Source organism: Macrosteles quadrilineatus, unplaced genomic scaffold, assembly GCF_028750875.1.
Source record: "Macrosteles quadrilineatus isolate MER2022 unplaced genomic scaffold, UCM_ALF_1.0 Scaffold_1__1_contigs__length_201487025, whole genome shotgun sequence".
NCBI classification, from domain to species: domain Eukaryota; kingdom Metazoa; phylum Arthropoda; class Insecta; order Hemiptera; family Cicadellidae; genus Macrosteles; species Macrosteles quadrilineatus.
Window position 1 is genome coordinate 199,835,654 of NW_026542594.1, and position 26,517 is coordinate 199,862,170.

At 34.5% G+C, this 26,517-nt stretch overlaps 1 protein-coding gene across 1 annotated transcript; it reads right to left on the bottom strand.

The window, feature by feature from the left end:
• Window positions 1-4,186: 4,186 nt before the first annotated feature.
• On the bottom strand, window positions 4,187-21,902 carry LOC128994178 (AH receptor-interacting protein-like). Its single transcript, XM_054418547.1, has 6 exons — window positions 21,555-21,902; window positions 19,896-20,075; window positions 19,189-19,351; window positions 17,798-17,984; window positions 17,490-17,632; window positions 4,187-5,630 (listed from the first exon to the last, which is right to left on the bottom strand). Exons 1-6 carry the CDS (start codon window positions 21,624-21,626, stop codon window positions 5,428-5,430), a joined length of 948 nt encoding a protein of 315 aa, XP_054274522.1. The 5' UTR covers window positions 21,627-21,902; the 3' UTR covers window positions 4,187-5,427.
• Window positions 21,903-26,517: the final 4,615 nt, after the last annotated feature.

Sequence of the window (26,517 nt, forward strand, 5' to 3'; positions counted from 1 at the left end):
ATCAGTAGTATCTGGGCGTAGAGATGCTAATTTTGTTTGCATAACTAAAAAAAAAGTTAATTAAATATGGATGCAACATTTAACGTTGTTGTATTAATAGTCAAAGGTTTTACATTACCTTACCAACCTTTTGTAATTTAAAAAATAAAAATATCTTTCTTTTGCACAAATGTTTAAAATATTCTTGATTGTCTGTTAAAAATTAATCTGAAAGAACAATAAGGTATTACAAATTCCAACATACTGATCTATATTCTTTTTAGAAATATTCAATGGCAAGGAAGGCAAAGATTTCTTTGATAGCTAATCAATGTTCACAAATCGCACATGGAATTTTTATTGTATGTGCTATTCTCAATTTATCTAGAAACCAGTTTAAACAGAAAATCCATAAAACGATAGTGGACTTAAAACAGTGGCGGTGATAAGGCCCCTGCAAACCCGAAGCAAAAAATTCAATTTAAGTGAAGGGTATTCTTGCATACATTGGTTTGTATTAAGCCTATATAGCTCTTTGAAAAAAGACCATGCTGGTTACCATAAAAGCAGAAAACAGACCCAAAGGTTGTCGAGTTTGGGTGTTGTCGAGCTATCAAGAGCATTGAAATTTTTAATGGATTTTATATAATACAGGTATATAATTTTATATACCTACAGTTAATTGGTTGTTGCTTTATTAACCAATTGTATTTATTTGTTGTATTGTTTGTATTATTTGTTTATTTGAAGTTGTGTGTAAACATTTTAAAACAATATAGGCGGTTAGTGATTGGTAATGCTGTACAGTAATAAGTTTTGTCTCATATTTTTCATTTACATATTTTTGGACTACAATGGTTTTGTCATTTTGGGAAAAATTGTTTGCTTTAGGCCTTAATAAGTAATTTCAGACGCCTACCAGAAATTGGTCACCTTTCGGCTCCCCTTATTTTTTATTTATTGAAGAGGGGAATTTAATTTTTGTGATGGGAAATAAAAAAATGAAAATTATGAAGTAACCTCTTGAAAAGTAGCTAACTTATGGAGAGTTATTCGTTCTTTGGAGGACGGGGTATAAAAACCCTATATGACACAATTTAGATAACACAACAAACAATACAACACAACACAAAAACACAATGCCAGCAAAAATAACTGACGTCCCTGGTTTAGGTATTAGAATATTAAATAGAAAGTTTCTACCGCTAGAAACTAGAACACTAACTGCGCTTGTTTAAGCCTTATAGAGATGATACGAATTTGGGGTGGATCAAATTGGATAAGAAGTGCATAGATTTATGATATAAAAGAAATTAAGAATTCTAACTGCTCTAAGGCTCAGTTAATTGTTTACACAACCAACTTTATAAAAATATGGGGAGTGAATAAAAAGCATAATTTTTTTTAAAACAACGATATAATTATCTGAATATAAACAAATACTTATAAATAAATTTTAAATAAACAACATAAACTGTTGATAACATAATTAATATAACAAAAAATATTAAAGTTGATTCGCTTCTATTCACATTTAAAGTTAAAATACTCCATTAGTAATTCAAAAACATCAGATGGATGCAAGAATGATAAAAACACCACTTGTTTCATTGGTAAAATACAGTCCAACCTCAGTATAACGAATCTGAAGGGACCGAACTGAATATTCGTTATATCAAGGATTTCGTTAAAACGAGGTTCGTTATATAGAGGTTAGGTTTGCAGGAATTTCGCTAAGTCGAGGTTCAGAACCAGCGTCGGTCAATATAGGTCGGGATTTGACCTCATTAAAATACAGTACAATTAAAGTAGCATAGGCTACAATACTTTACAGTACAGTGTTTACATTGTACTGTAGAACCTAAATTATTCGGCATAATAAAGGGGATGGATCTTGAATATTGCGCAATCATGACAATTTACCATTTACCATCGATGTCTTCTCCGCCGTCCTCGTAGACAGGGGAATCGTCAATTTCTTGTTTATGTGTATGCGTGTGTGTGAGTTTGAGCATTGCTCTCCTATTTGTTGTTTAGGTCATATTTGTGTTAATTTATAAAGTCAATCTTCTAATATATAAAATTCTCGTGTCACAGTGTTTGTCTGCAAACTCCTCCGGAACGACTTCACCGATCGTTATGAAATTTGGTGTGTAAATTCTGTAGGTATGCGAATCGGACGTAAACTATTTCCCGTTTCGAAATTCTTAAAAGGGCTCCGCCCCAGTGGCTCTGGAGTTTCCCATGTTAACCTTATTAGAAATGGAATTAATGAATCTTAACAGCTGTTTCAATTAAACAAGTTGGTTCTGTTCTATGATGTTCAATAGCATTAAAGTTACAAGAATTACCAACAGGGTGCAGCACTATTATTTCTTTTACATTTATGACAACAGCTAAAGGTGAGTGAGCGTAGCGAACGAACTTCAACCCGGAGGCGAGTGAGCGTAGCGAACGAGCTAACCTGAAGGCAAGTGAGCGCAGCGAACGAGCTCCAACCTAAAGGTGAGTGAGCGTAGCGAACGAGCTCCAACCCAAAGGTGAGTGAGCGTAGCGAACAAACTTCAACCAGGACGTGATTGAGCGATGCGAACGAGATCATCTTGAAAATTAAACGTAATGGTACTTTCTTTCCATCGGTCTGTCTTAGGGGAAACCTATAACTTAGGCGATACGAAGTTCGCCGGGTCAGCTAGTTAATTTATAATATGGTCGTTTAATCAAGTATTGTTTGAGTTGTTTTAGCGAATTTCCCTATAGGGAAGTAGCTATTACCGTAGGTCTCATGGTAAGACTTAGGCCCGGGACCGATTTACTTTTTCATTTTGATGTCCCCAGAGGAAAAAACACCATTCGTTCAAATTTTTATATATGTATATATATATATATATATATATATATATATATATCTAATATATAAAATTCTCGTGTCACAGTGTTTGTCTGCAAACTCCTCCGGAACGACTTCACCGATCGTTATGAAATTTGGTGTGTAAATTCTGTAGGTATGCGAATCGGACGTAAACTATTTCCCGTTTCGAAATTCTTAAAAGGGCTCCGCCCCAGTGGCTCTGGAGTTTCCCATGTTAACCTTATGAGAAATGGAATTAATGAATCTTAACAGCTGTTTCAATTAAACAAGTTGGTTCTGTTCTATGATGTTCAATAGAATTAAAGTTACAAGGATTACCAACAGGGTGCAGCACTATTATTTCTTTTACATTTATGACAACAGCTAACGAGCATAGCGAACGAACTTCAACCTGGAGGCGAGTTAGCGTAGTGAACGAGCTAACCTGAAGGCAAGTGAGCGTAGCGAACGAGCTAACCTGAAGGCAAGTGAGCGCAGCGAACGAGCTCCAACCTAAAGGTGAGTGAGCGTAGCGAACGAGCTCCAACCCAACGGTGAGTGAGCGTAGCGAACGAACTTCAACCAGGACGTGATTGAGCGATGCGAACGAGATCATCTTGAAAATTAAACGTAACGGTACTTTCTTTCCATCGGTCTGTCTTAGGGGAAACCTATAACTTAGGCGATACGAAGTTCGCCGGGTCAGCTAGTAGATTTATATATATATGTGTCCGTGAACACGATAACTTGAGTAATTTTTATCCGATTTTGATGAAATTTGGGTTGAAGGTGTAAGGCGAGATAAACTTGAATGAGTTCGCGATCCAGCATGATCGGACCATGGGAACAGGATTTTATGGGGGGTTTTTATGGGGTAAAAATTGGTTTTTCTCACTTTTGACCCTCAAAACACAAAATTTTCCAATTTTTCTCTAAACCTTCTTAAAGAGCTTATAAAAACAAACAATTCAGTATATCAAAGTGTTTTTGTACGGTTATTGGTTACGGAGAAAACTAAAAAAAAATTTAAATTTAAAATTCCCATGTTATTCTTATGGAGAATATTGTAAAATGTTGTAGTTTGCTTGTTTATGGATATCTTTTGATCAAACTTGGCAAATATATTCATTTTATACTAAGCAATAATTATTTTACTTAAAACACACTATTTATTAGTTTCCTTGTAGCAGCAAACCTAGGTACTCGTTAAACCTAATGTTATTTAAATAGATCAATTGAAAATCAATTCAGCCAAATGGAAATTCGCTTAGACGGTAGGTTTGCTGCGGCGGGGGTATTTTTTTTTGGCTTGACCTTGGTACAGGTTAAAAACTGTAAGTTAAAATCACAGCTTGTTCTAACCCTCCTAAAACCTATCCAAACACTGTATTGTGTAGTCATAAACCATGTAAAGAACAAAGAACAAAACAAAACAGCAGAAAGTTTTGTAAGCTACTGCTCGCGATAGGCCGGTAGGCTACTTACAGTACAGTACTGATTAATCACAACAGAGGAATGTCAATAATAATCAGCATTGGTGTTGCTAGTTGAAACAAATCGTATTGAAAACAATTAATTATTAGATAAGTCATTATAAAAGTGTATAATCATAGCCAACTTAAGGATAATAAAAACGCTCGTAAAAGGAATGTTAAAATAACGATGTTGCTATTCTTTCTCTTTGGTTTTGTTTTTATATTCTTTCTTAGGTTTCTCTTTATCCAAAAATTGTACAATTCCCCATAGTTACTTATCGCCCAATCACAGCTTACTGAACATTACGTCGTCCTCGTCATCAGTCCTCACCTCAGTGAATGAAATCAGTTCTCAGTTGCAAGTTGCAACATAGCGCGCGCAGCGACAGTAGACAGAGATGTGTGGAGCAGACGAATGTTAGCGCAAGCGATGACGTGACCTTTCCATTTCATTTGATAAAGAAACAGTTTTTCCCAAAACAATAATTGGGTGGGGGATTTGTTATATCGAGGGAAAGATGTAGGCAATTCGTTATGCAGAGGTTAAATTCGCTATGTAGAGGTTCTGACAATGATAAATTCGTTATATTGAGGTGTCTTATTTTAGCCGAAATCACGAAAAATTCGTTAAATCAAGGTGGTTGTTATGGTTTGTTCGTTATGTAGAGGTAAAATATACATTGTGTCTTATGGAGAGTTCTAGGGGATTAAAAAAAATTCGTTATATCAAGGAATTTGTTATATCAAGGTTCGTTATATCAAGGTTAGACTGTAAAACTAATTGGAAGTGAGATAACTTTAGTAATAACACATTAAGTTATATGAGTAGTAAAACATTGAACACACTAATTTCAGGAATAATAAATCTTTTACAAGATTGTTTTAACAAACTGGGCAAATTATTTAAACTTTCTACTACTAGTCTAACATATATTTTGAGCACTGACAGCCAGTACATTACCAGTTTGTAAACACACAATATACATCAAAATACTTATTATAAAAAGCTAGTTTAAGGACGTCGCAGTCTCATAAAAAGTTAAGGTTTAGTATAAATAAATTTTAAGATCAGTCGGTTAGAAATTGATCCCTCAGACAGTAAAGTATTTCGCAACAGCTACGCTAGAACATTTTTCCAGCCAGCTGTTCCTTGACCGCAGCATCTCGCTGTTTCACCGTGGTGCTTATTGAAGACAGCGTCGCGCGAACAGTCGAGCCAAGGGATGGATCCAGTTCTGCAGCTCGTTCAAGATCTTCTTTTGCTTCCTTCATATTCCACACAGCTCCGTGAGCCTTGCCTCGTCTGAACAGAGCCTTGACGTTTTCTAGTACGAAGAAAGATAGTTAGCATATTTAAGACAAACATGGTGAAATATGAGACATTCCCTTTGTTCGGACCAGTTTGGTTTGGACGGCCTAATGTGAAGTGGCAGTTCTAGGAACTCGGCAAGGGGGAGGGGGAAATTAGGGGTATGGGACACACCCCAAGAAATGAGGAGGTCTGGGGATCCTCTGTTGGTTATTTTTAAAGGACGCGTTGCAGAAAGTCAACAGTCCCGGAAGGTCAAATAATTTAAACCTGTGCCGCTAGGTCAAAAACTACAATGTTTGCAGTGTCTGTAGATCAAAAATCCCAGAAAGTCAAATAGTACAGTCCGGGCTAAAAGTTTAGTCTATTTTAAAGCAATTGACTTATTGGGAATTTGACTTAATGCAACAGCAGTTTTAATATAACAAAATAAGATAAAATATAAGTTCAGTTTCGCTGAGTCAACAGTGCCGGAAGGTCAAAAGTATAATCTGTTAAAAACAACGATAGTCCTCTCGACGCATGTCTTCAATAATTTCGTGTTTTGGTGTTCTTAAAGTTGTGCTAAAATTTTGAAATTTGGCACAGAGCTTCTTGGTTAGTCCTACTCGATGACTATTTTGTTGGAACTTTAAACTATTTACCGATCTAATTAATAAAAAATGATTTGTATGGTGAAATAGTTTTAAATCGTGATTTCTAACATGAAAAAGTTAGCATGCGAGATTTTTTTTTTTTTTGGGTTAGAGAGGTTTTGTCTGTGGCAAAGTTGTAGCCAAAAGTGTAATGCGTAAAATATATTTTTTTGAATTTTTTACAATCAGTGGTTCAGTAGATAACTTGGGTTGAAGAGGACGGCAAATGTAGCATTTCGCAACGCATGGAAAGAACTACATCGTACGATGCGACTGCTGAGTGGACTTTTAATTTATCTAATTTAATTTATCTAAGGACAAGAAAAAGGTGAATATACAGATCACCAGTACATTCATATTATTTATAAAACATCTTTCTTTATTACCAGCTAACATTTTTCACTTATAAGAATACATCATAAACAGGGTGTTAAAATAAGCGGGGAGATACTTTACCTAGTAATTCCTTGGGTCAAAATAAACGGAAAATCAAGGATAACATTTTTTCCAAAATAATTTCGTTAACCAGATATCCGCCATTTTGTATTTTTTACATACAAATATTTATCTTTGCACTTTTCCAACCGATGTTTATCAAACTTGGTATGTATGTTAAGGTAGGAGAGACCCATGTTATAAACAAAGATTCATCTCGATTCACCCTAAAATTTCAAAATTTAACACTTAACTACAATATAATATACTCTACTACACCACAATATTTACGTATCACCATAAGTCTTTAACAAAATAAAACGTTAACATTTTTAAAAACCAAAGTAAATCAATATAATATTTCTTTTTTGAAAAATATATTTAAAAAACAGGCGATGGTAAAATAACGACAGGCGAGTTTCGATCTGGGTGTTTCAGGTTTGAATCTAGGAGGATTTAACATTAATTAACATTAATGTTTAATCCTCCTAGGTTTGAACTGATTGAGAGGAATACATGAAACCGAAGGGGGAGGTAGCAACAAGTGCACTAGTATTTACTAGTGTCCAATTACAATTTGATGGATTTAACCAAAACCTTTTCTATTTCACTTATTTTCAGCTGTTAAATTTCAAACGATACGTTTTAGCGACATCATTAACGTTATTATCATCATCCTCGTTTGAGTTTGGGTTTGCAGCAATGTATTTTTATGAATAAAACCTTTAATTTGATACCAAACTTGACCTCTGCTGCTATTAATTGACTGTATGCACTATTAATTAACAGCTGTGTCTAAGGATTATGTCGGCCTTAGTCACAAACAGGACAACAAGATCGCTCCACTCATCCCACACTCATCTCCATTCATACTTGGCTTAAAATGCATACATTTTGTATGGTCGCCATTTCAAAGCAACATGGCTACATTATCAATGACAAACGTGGAAAACCTTATACGAGTGTGAGTAAGTCCGAAAACAACTCTAAAAAACAATAAGCAATAAATTGCAAGAACCGTTGCTTATATCATTGGGTATACACGTATGTACTGACGTGTATACTCAATGCTTATATCGAACGAATGTACATCGTGAGAATTTCCATTAGTTGTTCCATTTAGTTGTGTGTCCATTAGTATAATAGTTTAGTTGACTCTTTTAAAGTCAGCGGAAATTGTGACTGTTATTACCCTTGAAATAATGTTTGTGTAGTACTTTGCAATCCTACCAATGCTTATAGAATCATACGATTACAATTTTCTGGCTAGAATATGTCGCATAGAGTGGTGACTACTGTATCTTTTTGGTTTGCTTGTAAAACAGGATCAACAGAGATTTTCCATCGACTTAAACAATACGATACTCTCAAACTGTTCATTGTTATAACAAACTATCACACAGTTTGATGAATATTTGTGCGTAAACCACATACAGTACACCTGTAGTCTATCTATTTTTCCTTTTATTTTTCCAAGACTTTATAGAAAATCACGCATTACGTGATCAGTGAAGAAAGGTGTCAACCTTGTTTTATAGGTAAAGAAGAACACTGCTTCATGTCAGAGCATTCAGTTATCTTTCAGTTATCATTCAGTTTACCAAATATTTGGTGAGAATTGTAAATGCTAGTCGACCTGTACCTAGCCTTCTAGACCTGTACGTAAAAAGAAATGTACTGTACACTGTTTAAGCTCGTCAATTGTACTCTGGATGAATGGACAAGAGATAAGAGGGGCCCAATCAGCTGTTTGATAACGGTAATCGTGCGGTTTACTATTTGAGTTTCCTCGTTCATAATTCTACTATAGGCTTTATTTCTGCATAATACAACCGACTTGCTTGCCCGTAAAATATTTGGGATTGAAACTGTTTAATAGTAATAGTATTCATTAACGTATTATTATTAAATTTCTTGTTGTCCTATTATTCAACAGCGACTCGAAAACCCTTGTTTCTCTGTAGTACAGCAATATTGTTACGCACAAGTATTAAGATTGTTTAATACTGACATTGCATTATTATATTTTAATTTGAGCCTAATTACGACGGTCTACGTACACGTTATTAGTGATATAGTAACATTGTTTATTATCATATTGTTGTATTACACAAAAGACATTAATTTACGACGATCCTTCGGCTTACATATTATTGGATCATTTGTTACGTATCACGATTGTAAACGTTGATTGTTGGGGTATAATTTTAGCGATTTAAATATTATACAGAGCACCTACGGTTAGGAACAAACTCCTACAACAGTTTTATTGTTATTTAACATACTAATCAACAATAACGTTTGCCGCCAATTGTATTAAATCTAATATGGGTCCTTGGAACCTATTTTTGTTAGTTTGGATGTACTATCTCTTCCCGATGGTGTAAGTGCTGACTGAGCCAGAAGACAGGCAAAAAACAGCCTTGCAAGAACAACGACTCATCCGTGCCTACCACGACCACTCCCGCCGTTATCACCGTGACACTGGCGTACTACACCCAAGGCAATAGTTTTAGCATAGATTTATCATTAACTTTAGATACTGCAAGTAGAGATTTCATTTAAGAGAAACAGATAAAGCATTGACTTTGGATACTACAAGTAGTCATCCCATTTATGAGAAACAATTATACAATTGACTTAGTGGACTTGTAGGAGACATCTCAATTACGTGAACTATATTTAGCATTGACTTTGCAAAAGTATTGGATTACAGTACTATGATAGCTCCGCTCAAAATTGCAAGCAGACAACTGCATTGTACACCTAGTACATATTAGTACACGCAAAATAATGCAAGGGACCTTGAAAGAAATATTGGCAATGAATTTTTCATAATGGCAGAAAATAATTACAGTACAAAGCACTGTGGTGCATAATCAACACAGTAAATCAATGAAAAAAGAAAAAAGTTCAAAATCTACACATTTCTTTCTACATCTATTATTTCTTACTTTACAAAATCACCGAAACCACGCTCTCCTCGTGTAAGTATAGATATATTGTGGGAACTACATCTGCCCTAGGTTGAATTAGCATAATAGCGCAAGTTTAAATGAGAACAATTGTATGACTAAAACTAGTAAAAATAATTGATTTGGTAACTGATGACGTTGTTTAGACCTATCAGGAAACTACACTCCTTTACCACGTAAATATCTAACATAGTTTGTACCTCTGTGATTTCGTCTAATCATATTCAGTGATTCATTATTTACATAGTTTGACTTTTTCGTAGGCCTGGTTGTAATATAGCTTATGTCTGGTTTTTCATAGGTGTTGTCGTTGGTTATACAGTAGTACTTGCACATATTCGCGCCTTTTTTAATCCCGCGCTTTTATCGAGTGCGTTGACATTGACTAGTTATTCCAACTATTGTCATCAGTTTCTTGTTCTGTAACACACATTCTAATCCTGATGTATCCCTCACTACATTTCCGCCTTGAACTGCACTATTTGACGAGCATCTGGTTTAAATACATTAATCGATTTACAAGCTACATTATGAAATATTCATAATGTACCTTGCAAATCGATTAATGGATAGTCTACTAACTAATTTACTCCCTACAAATAATTAGGTAATACATTATTTAATACAGTGATATCAATGACAAATGTATATGATACTTTTACTAATACAATATTCTTAAATTTATTACACCTATTTGCAAATGTTTCAGCTACCTTGTCCACAGTAACATTTACATTCGTGTAGTTCTTGACAGAAGACTTTAATACAAAACTAGATGTATGTCTCTTGGACTTGACATAATTTCAAAAAGAAGTGATATTGTATACAACTCACAACAAAAATCAAATAGTTAGTATACGCTGTCCTAATTGTTATTTTTACTTCCGATTTTATAGTTGTAAACAAGGCAATAATGGTGGTTGGAAAACTTAAGTTTTTCGCATACTTGTCTTAATTTACAGATTCGGTTGCATCCTTTGTTAACCAAAAAGGATATTTACATTTATTGACAAAATAAAACTTAGACTGATCGATGATTATAAATTCGATGACAACTGCATTTACATCACCATACTTATGCAAATAGGTCCAAAATAAATCTCTCATAGACAATATAACTTATAAAGACCGGCCTCTGCAGTAATATGGTTTACCGTACTTATTAATTGCGTACTTATTAATTTACCTTACTTATTAAAAAATAGCAAAGTGCCGAAAATTACCAATTTGTGGGTAAACCAAAGTAATCCAACCTAGCTTACTCTAACCTAACCTAACCCATGCTTAGATCAGCAAAGTGCCGAAAATTACCGATTTTGGGTAAACCCAGCTTAGGTTAGGGCTGAGGAGCTCAGCTAAAGGTTATTTTAGGGAGTCCTTGGAGGCTAGTGGCCATTTTGGATAATTTCAAACAGCTGCTGAAGAGCGATTTATCGTCCAAAAATATTTTTTCAAACACCAAAGTGATTATAATTTAACATCGAGTATAGTGTGAGATTAGAAATGTTCTTTGTAGTTTTTTATTGTTCTCCAGTGGAGTCAATGAAAGCTAACAGCCATCTTGGATTTGTCCCCCATAAGAGCGATGTTAATTACGTTAATTTCAGACAGCAGCTGGAGATTTATTTACAGTCCAAAAATATTTTTTCAAACATCAGAGTGATTGTAATTTAAATATCTAGTATATTGTTAAATTATAAATTGTCTTTGTAGTTCTTACATTGTTTTATGAGTTACAACGTCTAGGCTCCAAGGACTCTTTTACACTCTTTTATTGACACTTACCAGTCAAATGTGGCGATATTAATGATTTATAACGCTTTTAACGATTTTCAAACGTGTTTTTCGTGGTGAAATATGTGTTTACTGAAAAAGTGCAAGAGGAAAAGAAGTTTGAAATGACTCGAATAATAAAAAATAGGCTTCCATTAAAAGAAAAAAAGATTTTTCAAGCGCTTATAATCGCCGATTTCTAAAGCTTTTCTCGATTTCCAAACGTGATTTTCAGGGTGAAATAGAGGTTTCCCCCTAAAGTGCCAAAGGAAAATAGCATAATTTTGGTAGATAAGGTAAAAAATGCGATAAAACATAAGTAGTGCAAGTTCAGTATTGCCTCCTGGATTTCACCAATCACGTATTCAGACCCTAATTCCAAAATTTAGTTAACCTTGCGCTGGATTTTGAGATAAATATTGCAAACCCACAACGGACCTTTCCAGTTCTTGCTTATCTTTACCGCATATCTCTCTTATCTCCAAGACTACAGACTGCGCAATGAAGGAGGGTCTCGTGCCTATGCCTAATCTGACGAAGAATGAGCAAGAGCAATCGTACATTTGTTTTTTTAATTGTGGTGTAAAACTTTTTAATTTATGTTTAGATGTTATTTAATTTCTTGTTATGTGAGTTTGAATTTAGTATGGTAGCCATTTCAGAAGAAAGTATTAAAGTAATTTGAGATGTTAAGATTATGAAGAAATGTCATTTCTTTAACAGAAATACTAAGATAACTTCTCAAAATGACTTCTAAATTGTTATTTATTTTGCTAATGCAAACAAGCATCTGTTTAGTAAATATAATTAAATTATTTCGTTTATTACGATTGTGTTAGTGTATATTACTATCGATATATCGAACTATTGACAAGAATGCCACATTTAGCTACCCCATTCAGTTTTTCATATTTAAAAATCATATCTTACCAACAGAACTTTCCAAATTAAACATCAAAATTATTTAACTGACCTTTACCCTATAGAATCAGGAATCCCCAAAGGAAGCGTACTTGAACCATACTTGTATATTCCCTTTACATCGGACCTACCAGAAATTGTAAATACTATCGTTGCCACATTTGCGGATGATATGACCATTTTATCTGTCCACGACAAACCGGTTCAAACTACAGCAAATTTACAGTTAAACTTGGATGAAATTTCACATTGGTTTAAAACATGGAGGTTCAAAATTAGTGAAAATAAATCAGAAAACATTACTTTTACCCTAAATCTGGCTACATGTCCTCCAGTATCCATGAACAATATTTACCACCCTAAAGTAACAGAAATAAAATACTTGGGCATGCACTTAGATGCAAAGCTTAATTGGAAGGCACATATCTGGACTAAAAGACAATATCTAAATTTTAAAATAACTAAGCTTAATTGTCTTCTTGGATCTAAATCAAAACTTAGTACACAAAATAATGTTACTTTGCAGAAAAGTTATAAAACCAATTTGGACTTATGGGATCCAACTTTGGGGATCATCAAGTACATCAAACATTGAAATTTTTCAACGATACCAATCAAAATTGCTACGTAAAATTGTCAACGCACCTTGGTTTGTTACTAACAGAACACTTCATAATAATCTTAGAATTTGAAAAGTCAAAGAAGAAATTACAAAATCTAGTGAAAAAAGATAATCAAATTGGAAAATCATTCAAAATCGTCTTATACAAAACAACTTTTGCAAAACTTATGACAGCTAGCCTGATCATACTACTGGAACGAATTACACGCGGTTGGTACCAAATGAAAGATATTTTCCTGTAGATGTGATGAATCCCTTTATAAATTAAAATAGGCTCAAAAATAAACACAAGAAACTAATTTAAAATTTTAAAAATAACTTGGGCCGTATGGGTTGCCATGTAGGTAACGAAATAACAACTAAATGTAAACAGAAAATAAAACCAAATAGAAGAAATTCCATTTACATGTCTTATTTATAGCATAGGGTAAATATAGATAAGTTGGAAAAATACATACTTTTGGTCAAGTTTCCGACCACAAGGCGAGCTCTCATCTTGCACTAAATTTATTGGACAATCACAACACCATTTACGACATTAAACCTCCCACATTCAGATTCGGCTGTGTTATCAAAATTATCTTTGTCAGCTAGTGTTGAGAGTGGTAAATCACTATACTTTTAACGTTGTATTATTGTTAATGTATTTGCTTATTTTTCTACTTTTGAAACAGACTGTAAATTAAATAAAGTTGAAACCCGATTAAGCTACAACCCATTTAATAGTATATTTCGTACCTAGGGCCAAAAATAAGGTTTTGCCGGCTCGAGATAGTTCGACTTCGTCTCGATCGAGAGCTGCAAAACCATTTCGGTCCGTGGTACGAACGCTATTTTGCACCACACTATACCCTATTGCCACTATTCACCTCTATAATAATGCACACTGATGGTTAGCACAACTACAACTTTAAGGTTATGTGAAGAAATAATTCGAGGCATCAGCAAAAATTAAAAATAAATTGTTGCTAGGCAACGGTGACAATAAAATAATTCTATGGATACTGATTGTGTATTTAATATGCATTCATGTTTTAAGTAAGTAAGCGGGCAGCTAATTTTGCGGCCCTAGGGACCAGCGACCACAGAATTAAAATTAAAATTTTAATTCTGTGGTCGCTGCTAGGGACCTGCTCGGTCCCCGAATAACGATGACAGCTGGCATGGCCAGCAAAACGTAACTTTCAGCCACCAATTAACGTATGTAAAACCACTAAAACATCATAGTGTGGTGAAAAAAATTATACATACTTTCGATACATGCGATTGCATACAATCAAAGCTCACAACTGAGTTTAAATCAGCTGATTTTCACTTCCTAGGGAGAAAATAGTGAAAAGACCTACTTTAAGCTCTTTAAATACGGCTGTTTTTGCTGCAGTATGACTCAGCGTTTGCAGTATGCTTCAGTGTTTTAATAAATATTTGATAGTTAATTTGTCGATAGTGTAATGCAGGTTAATCTTATATAATTCATTACAATGATCAACCACCAAAACACATACTTCAGATTCAGTTAAGCCTAAAATTATTCAAAGATCCCGTGGGTGATAACATAGGTACCAAAAAGATATTTTTTAGATTTTAAGATGAAAAATTAACTGATGAAGAAGCGGATGAAGCAACAGTCTGATCTAGAGTTAAGTTCACAAGAACAGTGGGAATGAAGCTAGTAATTAAGTCTAGTAATTAACGGTAGTATACAAAATACGAAACGTGACATTGGATTGGGCCGTTGAGTATTTTGAATACAATAGGGGTACTCGTCAAACAGTTAAATAATATTATTTCTATGAATTTAATGGGTAACTTTAAAAGATTAGGTGGAATTTCTAACAATACTTCACCGTAATCAGCAGCAAACATACATAAGGAATTCCAGTTATTACAACAGACGCTCTGACAGCCCATCAACATAAGACCTGCAGACGGGTCAACGAATATGCTGAAAAAATAACGAGATAAGTGAGTGTTAAAGTGACTATTTATATCCAGTCGTCATACGCCACGAGACATTCCGTCAGTGAATGGGAGGCCCACACAAGGGTGAAGATCGATAACGCGCTGCATTTGGAATGGAATAAATTGCACAGGTCCTCGAAAAGTACTAAATTCTCGAGTCCCGAAAAAGTCAAGTCCCCAAAATGTCTTATACACTTACATATATATGAATTTGAACGGATGGTGTTTTTGGCCTCTAGGGACTCAAAACGAAAAATTACATCGGTCCCGTGTCCAGGTGTTCCCATGAGTTATACGGTAATAGCTTATTCCCTATATGCGAAATTCGCTAAAAACCTAATAATTCTATAGAATAACAAGCTGTACCCGCTGGCTTTGCCCCGTTAAACTAATTAATTTTCAAGATTAGCTCGTTCGCATGGCTCAATCAAGTCCTGGTTGAAGTTCGTTCGCTACGCTCTTTCACCTTTAGGTTGGAGCTCGTTCGCTGAGCTCACTTGCCTTGGGGTTAACTCACCTCCAGGTTGAAGTTCGTTCGAAACGCTCACTCAGCTTTTGGTTGCAAATTAGCTGTTGTCATAAATTGTTAAATTGACACAGCTGTTATGATTCATTAATTCCTTTTAAATATGAAAAATCATAAGGTTAAGATGGGAAACCCCAGAGCCACTGGGGCGGAGCCCGAATGCCCGATCATAATAAAAACTACTTAGTTTTCCTATTTAATGCCCAAAGAATCGGTGTATCGAATTTCAGCCTCCTAGGTAAATGGGAAGTGGTAGAATTAGTGATGATGCGTGAGTGAGAGTGAGTGTGTCAGTGAGGGCTTTGCCTTTTATAAGTATACGTAGCACATTCTACCAGTTGTTATTTTAAACAAGTTATATTGGACTAAAACAAATCGATGATTACAAAGAATACTTTAAAAAATAATTTGAACATCCTACTACACTGTATTTTACTATGCACATTTAATTAAACTGCCATCCTCGTACCGAAGAATTAAATGTATCAATGGTCAGCATTACACATACATAGTATAAATAAGTCAACCATAAGTATGTATTTGAATTTTCTTCCAAATGCTGAATTTGTGTCACAAATACTGAATGTTACAGCTGTTATGTTAAGCAAATTATAATGTACTAAAAGCTAGCTAGAAGCATTGACTTATTGGAGAAGGTTAGCATCGGCTGCTAGACTTTTTAAAAACTAAAACTTAATTTATAAAAAACTGGGACAATAATTTTAAATTATGGCTTTGAAATTATCTAGTTCTCAAAATTGTCTTTCTTTCAACACAAAACTAATGAAAATCCATCGACTGGTTGATTCAGAATCGTGAAAAAACCCCATTTACGTTATAATAATATATATGATAGTTTGGACAGGTTTCAACCCTTCCGTGGCGTAATACATTACACAGTTTATATGTAGACTACATTATAACTCATAAAATAGTTCTACAATTAAATGGATCTCCTTTTACAAACGTATATAATAACCAGAAATGTTCAGATCGTCCTTGCGTGTATTTTATGCCACAAATTTTGACGAAAGGCTTTTCATTACATAAACTATACCTATTTACAGTGTTGACCAAACAGTTGGCAAGAAGCATTAATAAATAAGCTATGTACCAAATATGATAATTTTAGCTCTATTCTAATTATGACAAAACACGAAGTAACTAAAAGCGAGTTTTGTTGGTGTAGTAAGCGTTGCAGGAGGTCTACTTTACACTGAATCGACGTTCACTTTTATTGCTTTTGATCTTCCGACACTTTTGACTCAGCGAAACTGAACTTGTATTTTACCGTATTTCGTTATATTAATCCTGCTGTTGCATTAGGTCAAATTCCCAATAAGTCAATTGCTTTAACATAGACTAAACTTTTAGCCCGGACTGTACTATTTGACTTTCTGGGATTTTTGATCTACAGACACTGCAAACATTGTAGTTTTTGACCTAGCGGCACAGGTATAAATTATTTGATCTTCCGGGACTGTTGACTTTCAGCAACATTCCCTTTTTAAAGCCGTTTGGTGACTTTCTGAAGCCATTTTCAACGTATAGAACTTTATCCAAAAACCTCCGTTACGTATTTAGGACAAAATGTGTGTTTTACTTTTAATTTAATTTATTTTTCCAGAGTACAACGGGGGGTTTAGCCCCTGTAACCCCTCTCTTTCAAACCTCTAGAGCATAGTTAGTTACTAAGAATAGTTTTGTTAAAAAGAACACTATTTGAGAATTGCTTACCTACCTAAACAATTAGAGCAATTTAATTGTACAGCAATATCTGGCTGGTTTAGTAAATTGCCCCCAGGGGCCCAAGAATTTTTAAGAGGTTTGGGGGCACAAGGAAGAGAAAAATTCCCCCGCATGCAAGAGGGGAGAGGGGCGGAATTGTCTCTCGAGCCCATGCAAACCGCGGGACTAACTACTAGCGCTAACAGTAGCGCAAGATGACCTTTATTGGACGAAGACCAAGTTTGTAGCGTTAACTGAGGAAGCCTTAGTTCCTAAGTTAGTACGATTATTCTCTAACCTGGTTCAAACTCTAGAACAGTCGAACAGTGTTCGATCACTGGATAATAGTCCTTCAGCAGGAGCTTGCACTGTGCGTAGTTTAGCAGGAGAGGCAGCTTCTTGGCATTTAAATCATTCCACTCCACATCTCGAGGTTTCTCTCTAGCAAGAGAACAATATGTAAGTTTACCAAACCAATAAATACACATCAAGAAACATAATAAGAAGATATAAGTTAAGAAACTTAATAGTGTTCGATTATGAAGTAAAATGCACACCAATCTGTCCTCTGTTTTTCTTCAATGTAGAGTAGAGAACTTTACTTACTTTAGCAACAGTTGTTCTATGTAGCCGATGGCCTCAGCGTACTTGTCAGCGGCAGCTTGATATTGTTTCTGTTGGTACAGTAGGTTACCCTGTTCTCGTAGTCGTGGCACTGCTGCCAACTTCTCATCCTCCGACAATTGCCAACTTTCCCTCTCATATTCTCCTGCGTTTTCCACTTTCAGAAGTTCTAAAAGCAAGGTAATCATAATAAGTTTTAAAGCCTAAATCTTTCTAAATTTAAGGATTAATTTTTCTGTTGGACATGTGAGTTCTTTGGTGTGTTAGAAAACGAGGAAATATTAGAAGCTATTTAGTGTCATTTATCAACATTACATTGCTATAGACAATGCAACAGAGCTCAAGAATGACTTTGAATGGTTCTGTTAATCATATGAGAAAGACTCACGTTTTCACCTACCCACAATAATTGTCTCTTTTTGTGCTATTTGGTACGTAGGTACTGATGTTATTGTTACAAGAGTAAATTAAGTTATTCATCAACCTCATTTGTGATTGAGTAAGTTAGTTCAAAACTGACTCTAGTGTTTTGTTCTTTACTTCATGCTATAAAATTCTAGCTAGTTTCCACCCATTACGACTAGTATCGTCATAGTAGCTGAATATGTAAATGCTGAATAATGTTTGTTTAGATGTACAAAAGATGTGCAATAGTGCTAAGGTAGTTCACAGGAGGCCGTAGCCTACAAGACTCAACCAAGACAGTGATTCAAGTTGCGGAAACGCCTGCCGATCGATGTGTTAAAGACTACCAGGTTTTACCAGTTACCTTGATACATCACCTAGCAGCTCAGTCAGGCAATATTAAACACTAGTGCACCTGTTGCTCGAATTTGAGCAATTGCAAAGTATTACAGGCGTTATTTCAAAACAAATAACAGTAAAAATTTCCGATGACTTAAAAGAGTCAACTCAAAGATAATGTAATCAATCACACCACTCCAGTTAGGCTATCGAAATTGATAACGAACTCATTCTGAAAACGAACCTTCTTGTATGTATCATGTGTTTATTATGAACAGCTGTAATTAATACAAATTGTTTGTATGTTTAGTAAACAAAATATTTTCTCCATAAGAAATACATTGGGATTTTGATAGCCTGTGGGGCAAAGCCCGAGGACTTTTATTACAGGAATTGGTGAAAGGGGGCGTCTACAAAAAAAATGCTTAATTTTGACACATGGTTTGTAAAAATCCGTCCATTATTAACGGAGGAGTAGTGTTTCGTAGAAATTGCCTTCACGTATTATATATAAGGATATCCATTTAGTGCTAACTTATAATGATTTGTTCTCATTTATAACTAGTAGGACCCAAAGTATCTGAATAGGAGAAAGCCTACTGTAGCTATAAACACTCAGACTTGCTCACCAATAACAAACTGAAGATCTTGTGGCTCTTTGATCAGCTGATTGAGATCTTCATGTCCGATGCCCTGATTCTGAAGAGTCGTCCCACAGCAGTGGACTCTTTGAGAGTTGGGTTTGCCCGCATCTCTCAAGGTCTTTGATACAAACGGGTACGATCCCACTAACTGTACAAAATCAAAAGTGTTAATGTAAATCAATAATAGTAGCTAAGTAGTACCTATCACTAAGACTCGATCCAAATAATTAACAGTATAATCACAGACATTTTATAGACGACAAAAAGAAATTAAAATCTTGAACACAAGTGTTAAGAGTGAAAACATAGTGGAAAAACGAAGCTAGAGCATAGCGGAGAGGACCGGTAGTTGAGCGGGTAAACTAGTACATAGGTGCATAAAAGCATAGTGGAACAGAGTACACCCGCACCAACACGCTTGCCTCTCCACTTTGAAATACTACCCCCGATTTCTTTACCTCAAGGGTTTAGTCAAGGGTCAAGCCTCAGTAGTCAAACCGACAACATTCATGGTTTAAAATGTTATTTTTCGTCTCCACTACTCCTCAAAGCTCTGTAAGTTACAGCTTTTGACACACTCTTGGAAATTAAGATTGTTTTAAAGTCAGTAGGCTACGGCTGACTGCCACATCAGTCCATTTTTTTTTTTTTATCTACCTACTACAGAAATATTTAGGCCTACAGTAACTTACACTCTTGTCAACGGAGAACTTTGCTATTTCTCCAACTGCCATGGCTTGAACAATCGTTTCCCAAACCTCCAATTTGAATTTTTTACCTAAAACCAACTCCATTGGTTTTCCCAACTTGTGACTGTCATCTATCAGGGTTTCATCTTGATCACATAGTTTGGTTTGAAAATGAAAGTAAACCTAGAAATGAAAGAAGTTGCAATTAGCATTGAATTATTTGAGACCATAATAAACCATAAAATTGTGATGATGGCTGCTGTGCTGATCAGTGGGAAAGACGCCCGGTACTGGCTAAGAAAGTGGCAGCTAGACTAACTTATCAATGTTGAAACGATCCCACATATGTTTAGGCTATGTCAAAACTCTGTTAAGTCATCAAAATATATTAAGAAATACCGGCAGGTAATTTCAGAGCTCTCAGGTTGGTTAATTGTCCAAGATTACCTATCTCGATAAATCCATTGAGTTTTTTTTAAATGAATTAAATTGAGTTGGAAAAGGTTAGGGTTGCCATTTTACTGGATTTCACCAGAGATTACTAGGTTTTAAGTTTATAAATTTAGCTCATCTTTTATTATTATTCACTAGAATACATTAGCCTACGTAAAGGCAATTTTTCAATTAAAATAACAGTAACTTAAATGTTTACGTTTGGAAATATTATTATTTAAGTTAATGACTGAAATAACTCAACACTTGCTTTTTCTACTGACTTAGCCTATTCCTTGTTTTCACTTTGGCTAGCAAAATCCTGAGTTTTTCCACCATTGTTCCCAGTTCTTCAATTGCACGTCTGCAGGCTAGCCCGAAGGTATTGGAGTGGTCACTAAGTTAGTATGAAGCTTATCATAGGTGATCACTATGAACCGAGTCAAGCAGACAGAGAACGTTTTGTTTACGTTGGTTATTTGTATTAGGCTCTTGTTTTTGAGTTGCAAGATGCAACATACAGTATGTTTTAGCGTATGATATTTGAATAACTTAGGGCCTAAGTTATTGAATAGGTTATGTAGCACGAATATTATTTAAACAGAAATGGTACCTACCTTTATTAATTATAAACGTAAACAAATTACGTAGGTAACTGGCCCGAATATTGTTTAAAAACATGTTTACTTTCGGGCCAGTAGCCTAACATAATTATTTTGTTTATGCTAATGATCTATACTGTTTCTGTTCTAATATTCTTGCGGGATGGACTTTCATATCTGTTGTCAAAAACAACAGAATGAAAATATCGATCGATAGTATATCGATTATTTCATTTGATATATCGTTTGGTTAGTTAGGTTAGGCTAACATAACTAACCAAATAATATATCGATTGAAATAAGCAATCGAATAAAAAATATCGATTTATTGATAAGTTAAGTTATTTTCATTCGGTTGTTTTTGACAACATATAACTTATGAAAGTCTACCCTTCTTGCAAAGTTAGGCTAAGTTATATAGGGCCTAGGCTATGTATCCCAATTTGGCTTCTCCGTTAATTTGTAAGTTTACATTTTATTCACTAAGTTAGTGGGGGCCGCCACCTAAAATCTCCTCTTTAGACAGTGATATGGCAACCCTAGAAAAGGTTTCTCAGCCACATTTTAAACACAAAATAATGATGCAATTATTTATTAAATAAGTTAGATTAGGCCTAGGCCTACCTACCTTTGAGCCATTACCAATTGGCTTGAATTCTTTTCCAGCATGAATTACTTCTTTTCTTATTTTGTAATCCATTCTATTAATAGCTAATAAGCACAATAGGAGTTAATCAGAGGCAGGAGCATACAATTTCATTAGTGAATGTTGTGTATAGAGAATATCCAGCCTAGGTCAGTTCTACTTGCTAAAAAACGGGAAAGTTCTTAACACACATCACGATACAACTTTATAGCCTACTGATTTCTTTTTACTATTTGCACTTTTTAAAACAATAAAAGTCACTCTCAGATTTTAAGTAAGCTGATTAAGTAAAAGAAAATAATAAGTGAACTGGCTTAAAACATATACATCTTCTCGATAAACAAACAAAAACAGATGGAGCTGTTGCTGCAGCTGACTGCTGTGCTGAGCTGATCAGCTGACTATGTTTTTTACTCTTTTTCTAAGCCGATGGGTAGGCTTTTAATAATCCATGTAGTTTCCAGGTACACAAAATGTGATTGCTTCCAGTATGTCAGTTGTTAGATTTGTTGTTTATAAATTTCAAGAGATCATCGTTCGGGTAAAATATAAGTTTTAGATTTAAAACACACAATATGTCAGTTTTTTTCCACAATTATAAGACATCAAAAGTTCCTGGGATTTGAGGAAAGGGAAAGAAGGTACTGTACCAATCGTTTTCACCGGGGACCGGTTCAGGCTTACCTAACCCAGAAAACGGGATATGGCCTCGGATGAATGATTCCAAAAATAAACAGCATAAACGTAACAATTGGTTTTTGGAAGTTTTCTTATCTACTCTCATATAATTGTTAATTTCCTTGAAAATGTTGTCATTTTTGGAGCTGAGGGTTGCTGTTAGGTAGTTATTTTCCGTGGTCTTTTGGGAATTTCCGTTTTGTATTGTTTTGTACCCTGGGCTTTGGCAGAGAACAGATAATTGTGTCTCTGTACTACAGTTTTCAATGTTTTTTTTTCTTCCTGCGAGATTTTAAAATCTGTATGATTATGTACATCCTTGACAGTTTCGCTGAGTTTTCATTATCTGCCTGTTTGATATAGTGATCAGCAATGTCTTTAATTTGCTATGCAGCCTAGTTTTTTGCTATTACGTTACCATGAAGCCATTAAATCACTGACATGACATGACACCTCCGTGACACCTCACGTATAGTTTATTTTGCAGTTCTTACTTTTCATCGGAACGGAAAGCTGTGATGTAAACTTAGTGACTGCGACTTAATTAATGGAAAAATGAACTGTGCTCGATTCCAAAGCAGTGCAATCAATTTGAGTATTTTTTGTAATGCCGTGTTGGGAAGTACTTTTAAATATCTGACTCAAATTCTGATATAGTGATGATTAAAAAATATTCATCACCATTGGTGAAGAATTTTGAATAACCCCAAAATATTTATTCAAACTCAAACATTAGACATATTTTCCCTATTTTTAAATGTTTTTAAAGTCACAAAAAGTCATTAATTGCTAAGTTGTGTTTTGTGTTGTGTTTTGTGGCTTGATGTAATATAATGTTTAATGTATACTTTTGTTTGTATGCATTTTGTATGTATTAATTGTTATGTAATTGTATTATGTGTTAATTTACCACCATTGGAACAATATAGTAAGGTCTACAGGAGAATTTCCTCTGTGATTTTTTAAAATAGGAGTTTTTCTACAATGTATGTTTAAAAGATATAACGAGAATTTTCATTTTCCTTGAAAAAAAATCATTTATTCCTCTACATTGATGTTTCCTTCAAATTCGTCTCCGTTAGAGATTATGCACATGTACCAGTGCTTCTTCTAATTCCTAAACTCTTAACTTAATCTTTGAGATAGACAAAAGTGCTTTCAGCAATGCGCTTTTGATTGTCTTCTGCGGCTGTAAAACTACAACCCACTGATGATTGAGCCTTAGTTTTGATGTCACATCCGTAAACCCATGTTTTGTCACCTGTTATAATACGTTTAAGTAATTCTGCGTTCCTCGTCATTGACTTCATTTTGTTATTCCTGAGCAACTTCTATTTGCCGCTGTATTTGTCTTTTGCATTTGCTGTGACACGTTTCAAACCCAAACATTGGACAAAATGTCATGACTTGATGTATCGATATGCCAACATCATCAGCTAAGCACCCTCTCTAATTGTGATTTACTTCATAACCATTGCTTGCAGTTTTTTCTACGGTTTCGTTTTTTGATGTGCTGGAGCGTGTGCATCAATTTGGACGTCTTCAGGGCCATACCCTTTTACCACGCGTAAACTCTTGCTTTATTTACCACTCTTGTAAACTCAAAATAAACCGTTGTTATATTTCACATACTTTATTCCATTTTTACAGAACATTTGATATAAATCCTATGATCCATTTTTTATAACAAGCGAAAATAACAGAGCTCAAAAACACATCTAACCTTAGTGGCTGTTACAGACAAATTCAACAATGAAAAACAGTCAAAGTTTTATCACATTTCAGGGGCATGAACACCAACATAATAAAAAGGTTTGTCAATCAGACTCTCCTATTCTGCAAATTAAAAAAAAATATTGTTATTTTTATAAATGACCTCGTATATTCTAATGTTTTTCCTAACCAAATGAGTTCCTTCATTAGAAAATGTACAACTACGTTGCGTTCTAAAATACCACTAAGTTTTATAGGACTAACTAAGACCTAAAGCCGAGTTTCCGTTTACGTGAGGTATTCAGATAGGTTACTTGCCTCAGTGTGTTTCAAGTTACCTGAGGCAGGCAATTTGAAATACACAGGTATGTTTGTGTTTAGAGTGTGATTAGTATAAGTAATAATATGTCACCCATGTGCAAACTGCGCTATTTAATAGGGTTCAATACTTATTTACAAGACAAATATCTAATCCTATGCAATAGACTTTGCCTTTCAAATACTATGTTTTCATGGAGATAGTTATTAGGTGAATTAAATACAAAATTACAGTGCATAAATTGATTCTTATGTCTTACATTTTATTTTCTAGTTACCATTTGTCACTCTGCTGTATCATAAGCTTTAAAATGATACCACAATCGGAAAAATCGGTGAATTAAAGTTACTGAAAAAGGGATGTAACTGAGAAATGTTGTTGGCCCCTAGTAATTTAACAACCAAACAAATTTAAAAGAGGCTAAAACCTAATTTTATCTATTGTTATATTAAAGATAGAATGTTTAAGCAAGGCAGTTATTAGAACAGGCAGTTGCACCAACTGATGTATTGTATTTATGATAATGTGCGCTTTTGTACTGTAGATGAATGTTGGGGGTTAATGTTCAGTGGTTGGTAGTACTGAACACTGACATATCTAGGTTGGCATTACTGTCACATTGACATTGTCATAGACACTGCATTACCATCTGTTTATACTGTAATGGCTCATCCCTCAGTGGTGGTTTTTTGCATGATTATTTCTCATTTCTAAATTCAATGCATTAGCTTATTCAATTTCACTGAAAAGTAAATAAAAGATACGTCTAATAACACTTAAAACATATATTTACACTTATAATGTAAACTCACAAGCTAAATATATTGTATAATACCCCCACCCCAGCAAACCAGCGACTAAAGCAAATTTCCATTTGTCTAAATTGATTTTCAATTAAATCCATTTAAATAACATTAGGGTAAATGAGTACCCCCTAATACCTTTGCTGCAACAAGGAAACTAATAAAGTGTATTTTTTTTGTAAAATATTAATAGCTTAGTATATAACAAATAAATTTGCCAAGTTTGATAAAAATATATCCATAAACAAGCAAACTACAACATTTTACAATATTCTCCATAAGAATAACAAGGGAATATTAAATTTAAATTTTTTTAAATTTTCTCCGTTACTAATAACTATACAATAAAACTTTTATAAACTAAATAAACATTTTTTTAAGCTCTTTAAAATGGTCTAGAGAGAAATTAAGATTTTTTTGTTTTTTTGAGGGTCAACAATGAGAAAACCCATTTTTACCCCATAAAACCCCGTTCCCATGGTCCAATCATGCTGGTTCGCGAACTCATTCAAGTTTAAGCCGCCTTACACCTTTAAACAAAATTCCATCAAAATCGTACAAAATTAATCAAGTTATTATTACCGGTACCTAGTTTAGTTCAATATAGACATAAACTAACACATTTATGGAGGTTTGTAAAATTTGGTGACAATAAGCTATCAGTTGTTCTAAGCTTCTAAACCTTAAAACCTACATGTAATTTCTAAATTTAAGACTAATTTTGAACATTGGTAGTTGTTTTTTAACTTTGGTATTAGAACTTAAGATGCCTAATTATTGTCATATTGACTTATTTTGATATTGAAGATTAAACTTTTTTATCATTATCAATTTACTACAATAATTTTAACACACATTTTTAGAACTAATACTGTCTTCTTAAAAAATGACATTTCAAACGTAAACCCCTGGCATAATTTTAAATGACAGTTGTGGACCAAATTAACTTTTCAATCTGTATAAATGAAGTAAAACCATTACAAAATAATCTTAAACTGTTATAAACCAACGATTCAATAAGTGGAGTGGATGATGATAGTTTTTGCAGATCCCCAGTTCTACAATGATCAGCTGATCACCCCAGTAGGGGGAGTAGTTGGGGTGAGCTCAGTTAGGCCCACTAGGCCTAGGTCACTTAGTACTTACCCCCCCCTCCACCAGTACTAGCACGTGGGTGTTATGGGTCAAATCAATAATGCTGTGCATGCCCTACTTTGGGCTGTCATTTGGATTTTGGTGATTTCTGAAAACCCACATTTCTTTTTACTTTCTTCCCCTATAGGCCTACAAAGTATGAGGACAAAGTATTGTTTTTGTCAAAATTTCCGGGTTTGAGTATTGGGTGGAAATATCCGTTTTGGGTACCCCCTGAGCCTAAAAATTTGGTTTTGAAGTGATGTGGGTGTGTGTGAATGTGTACAGAGAAACTTGG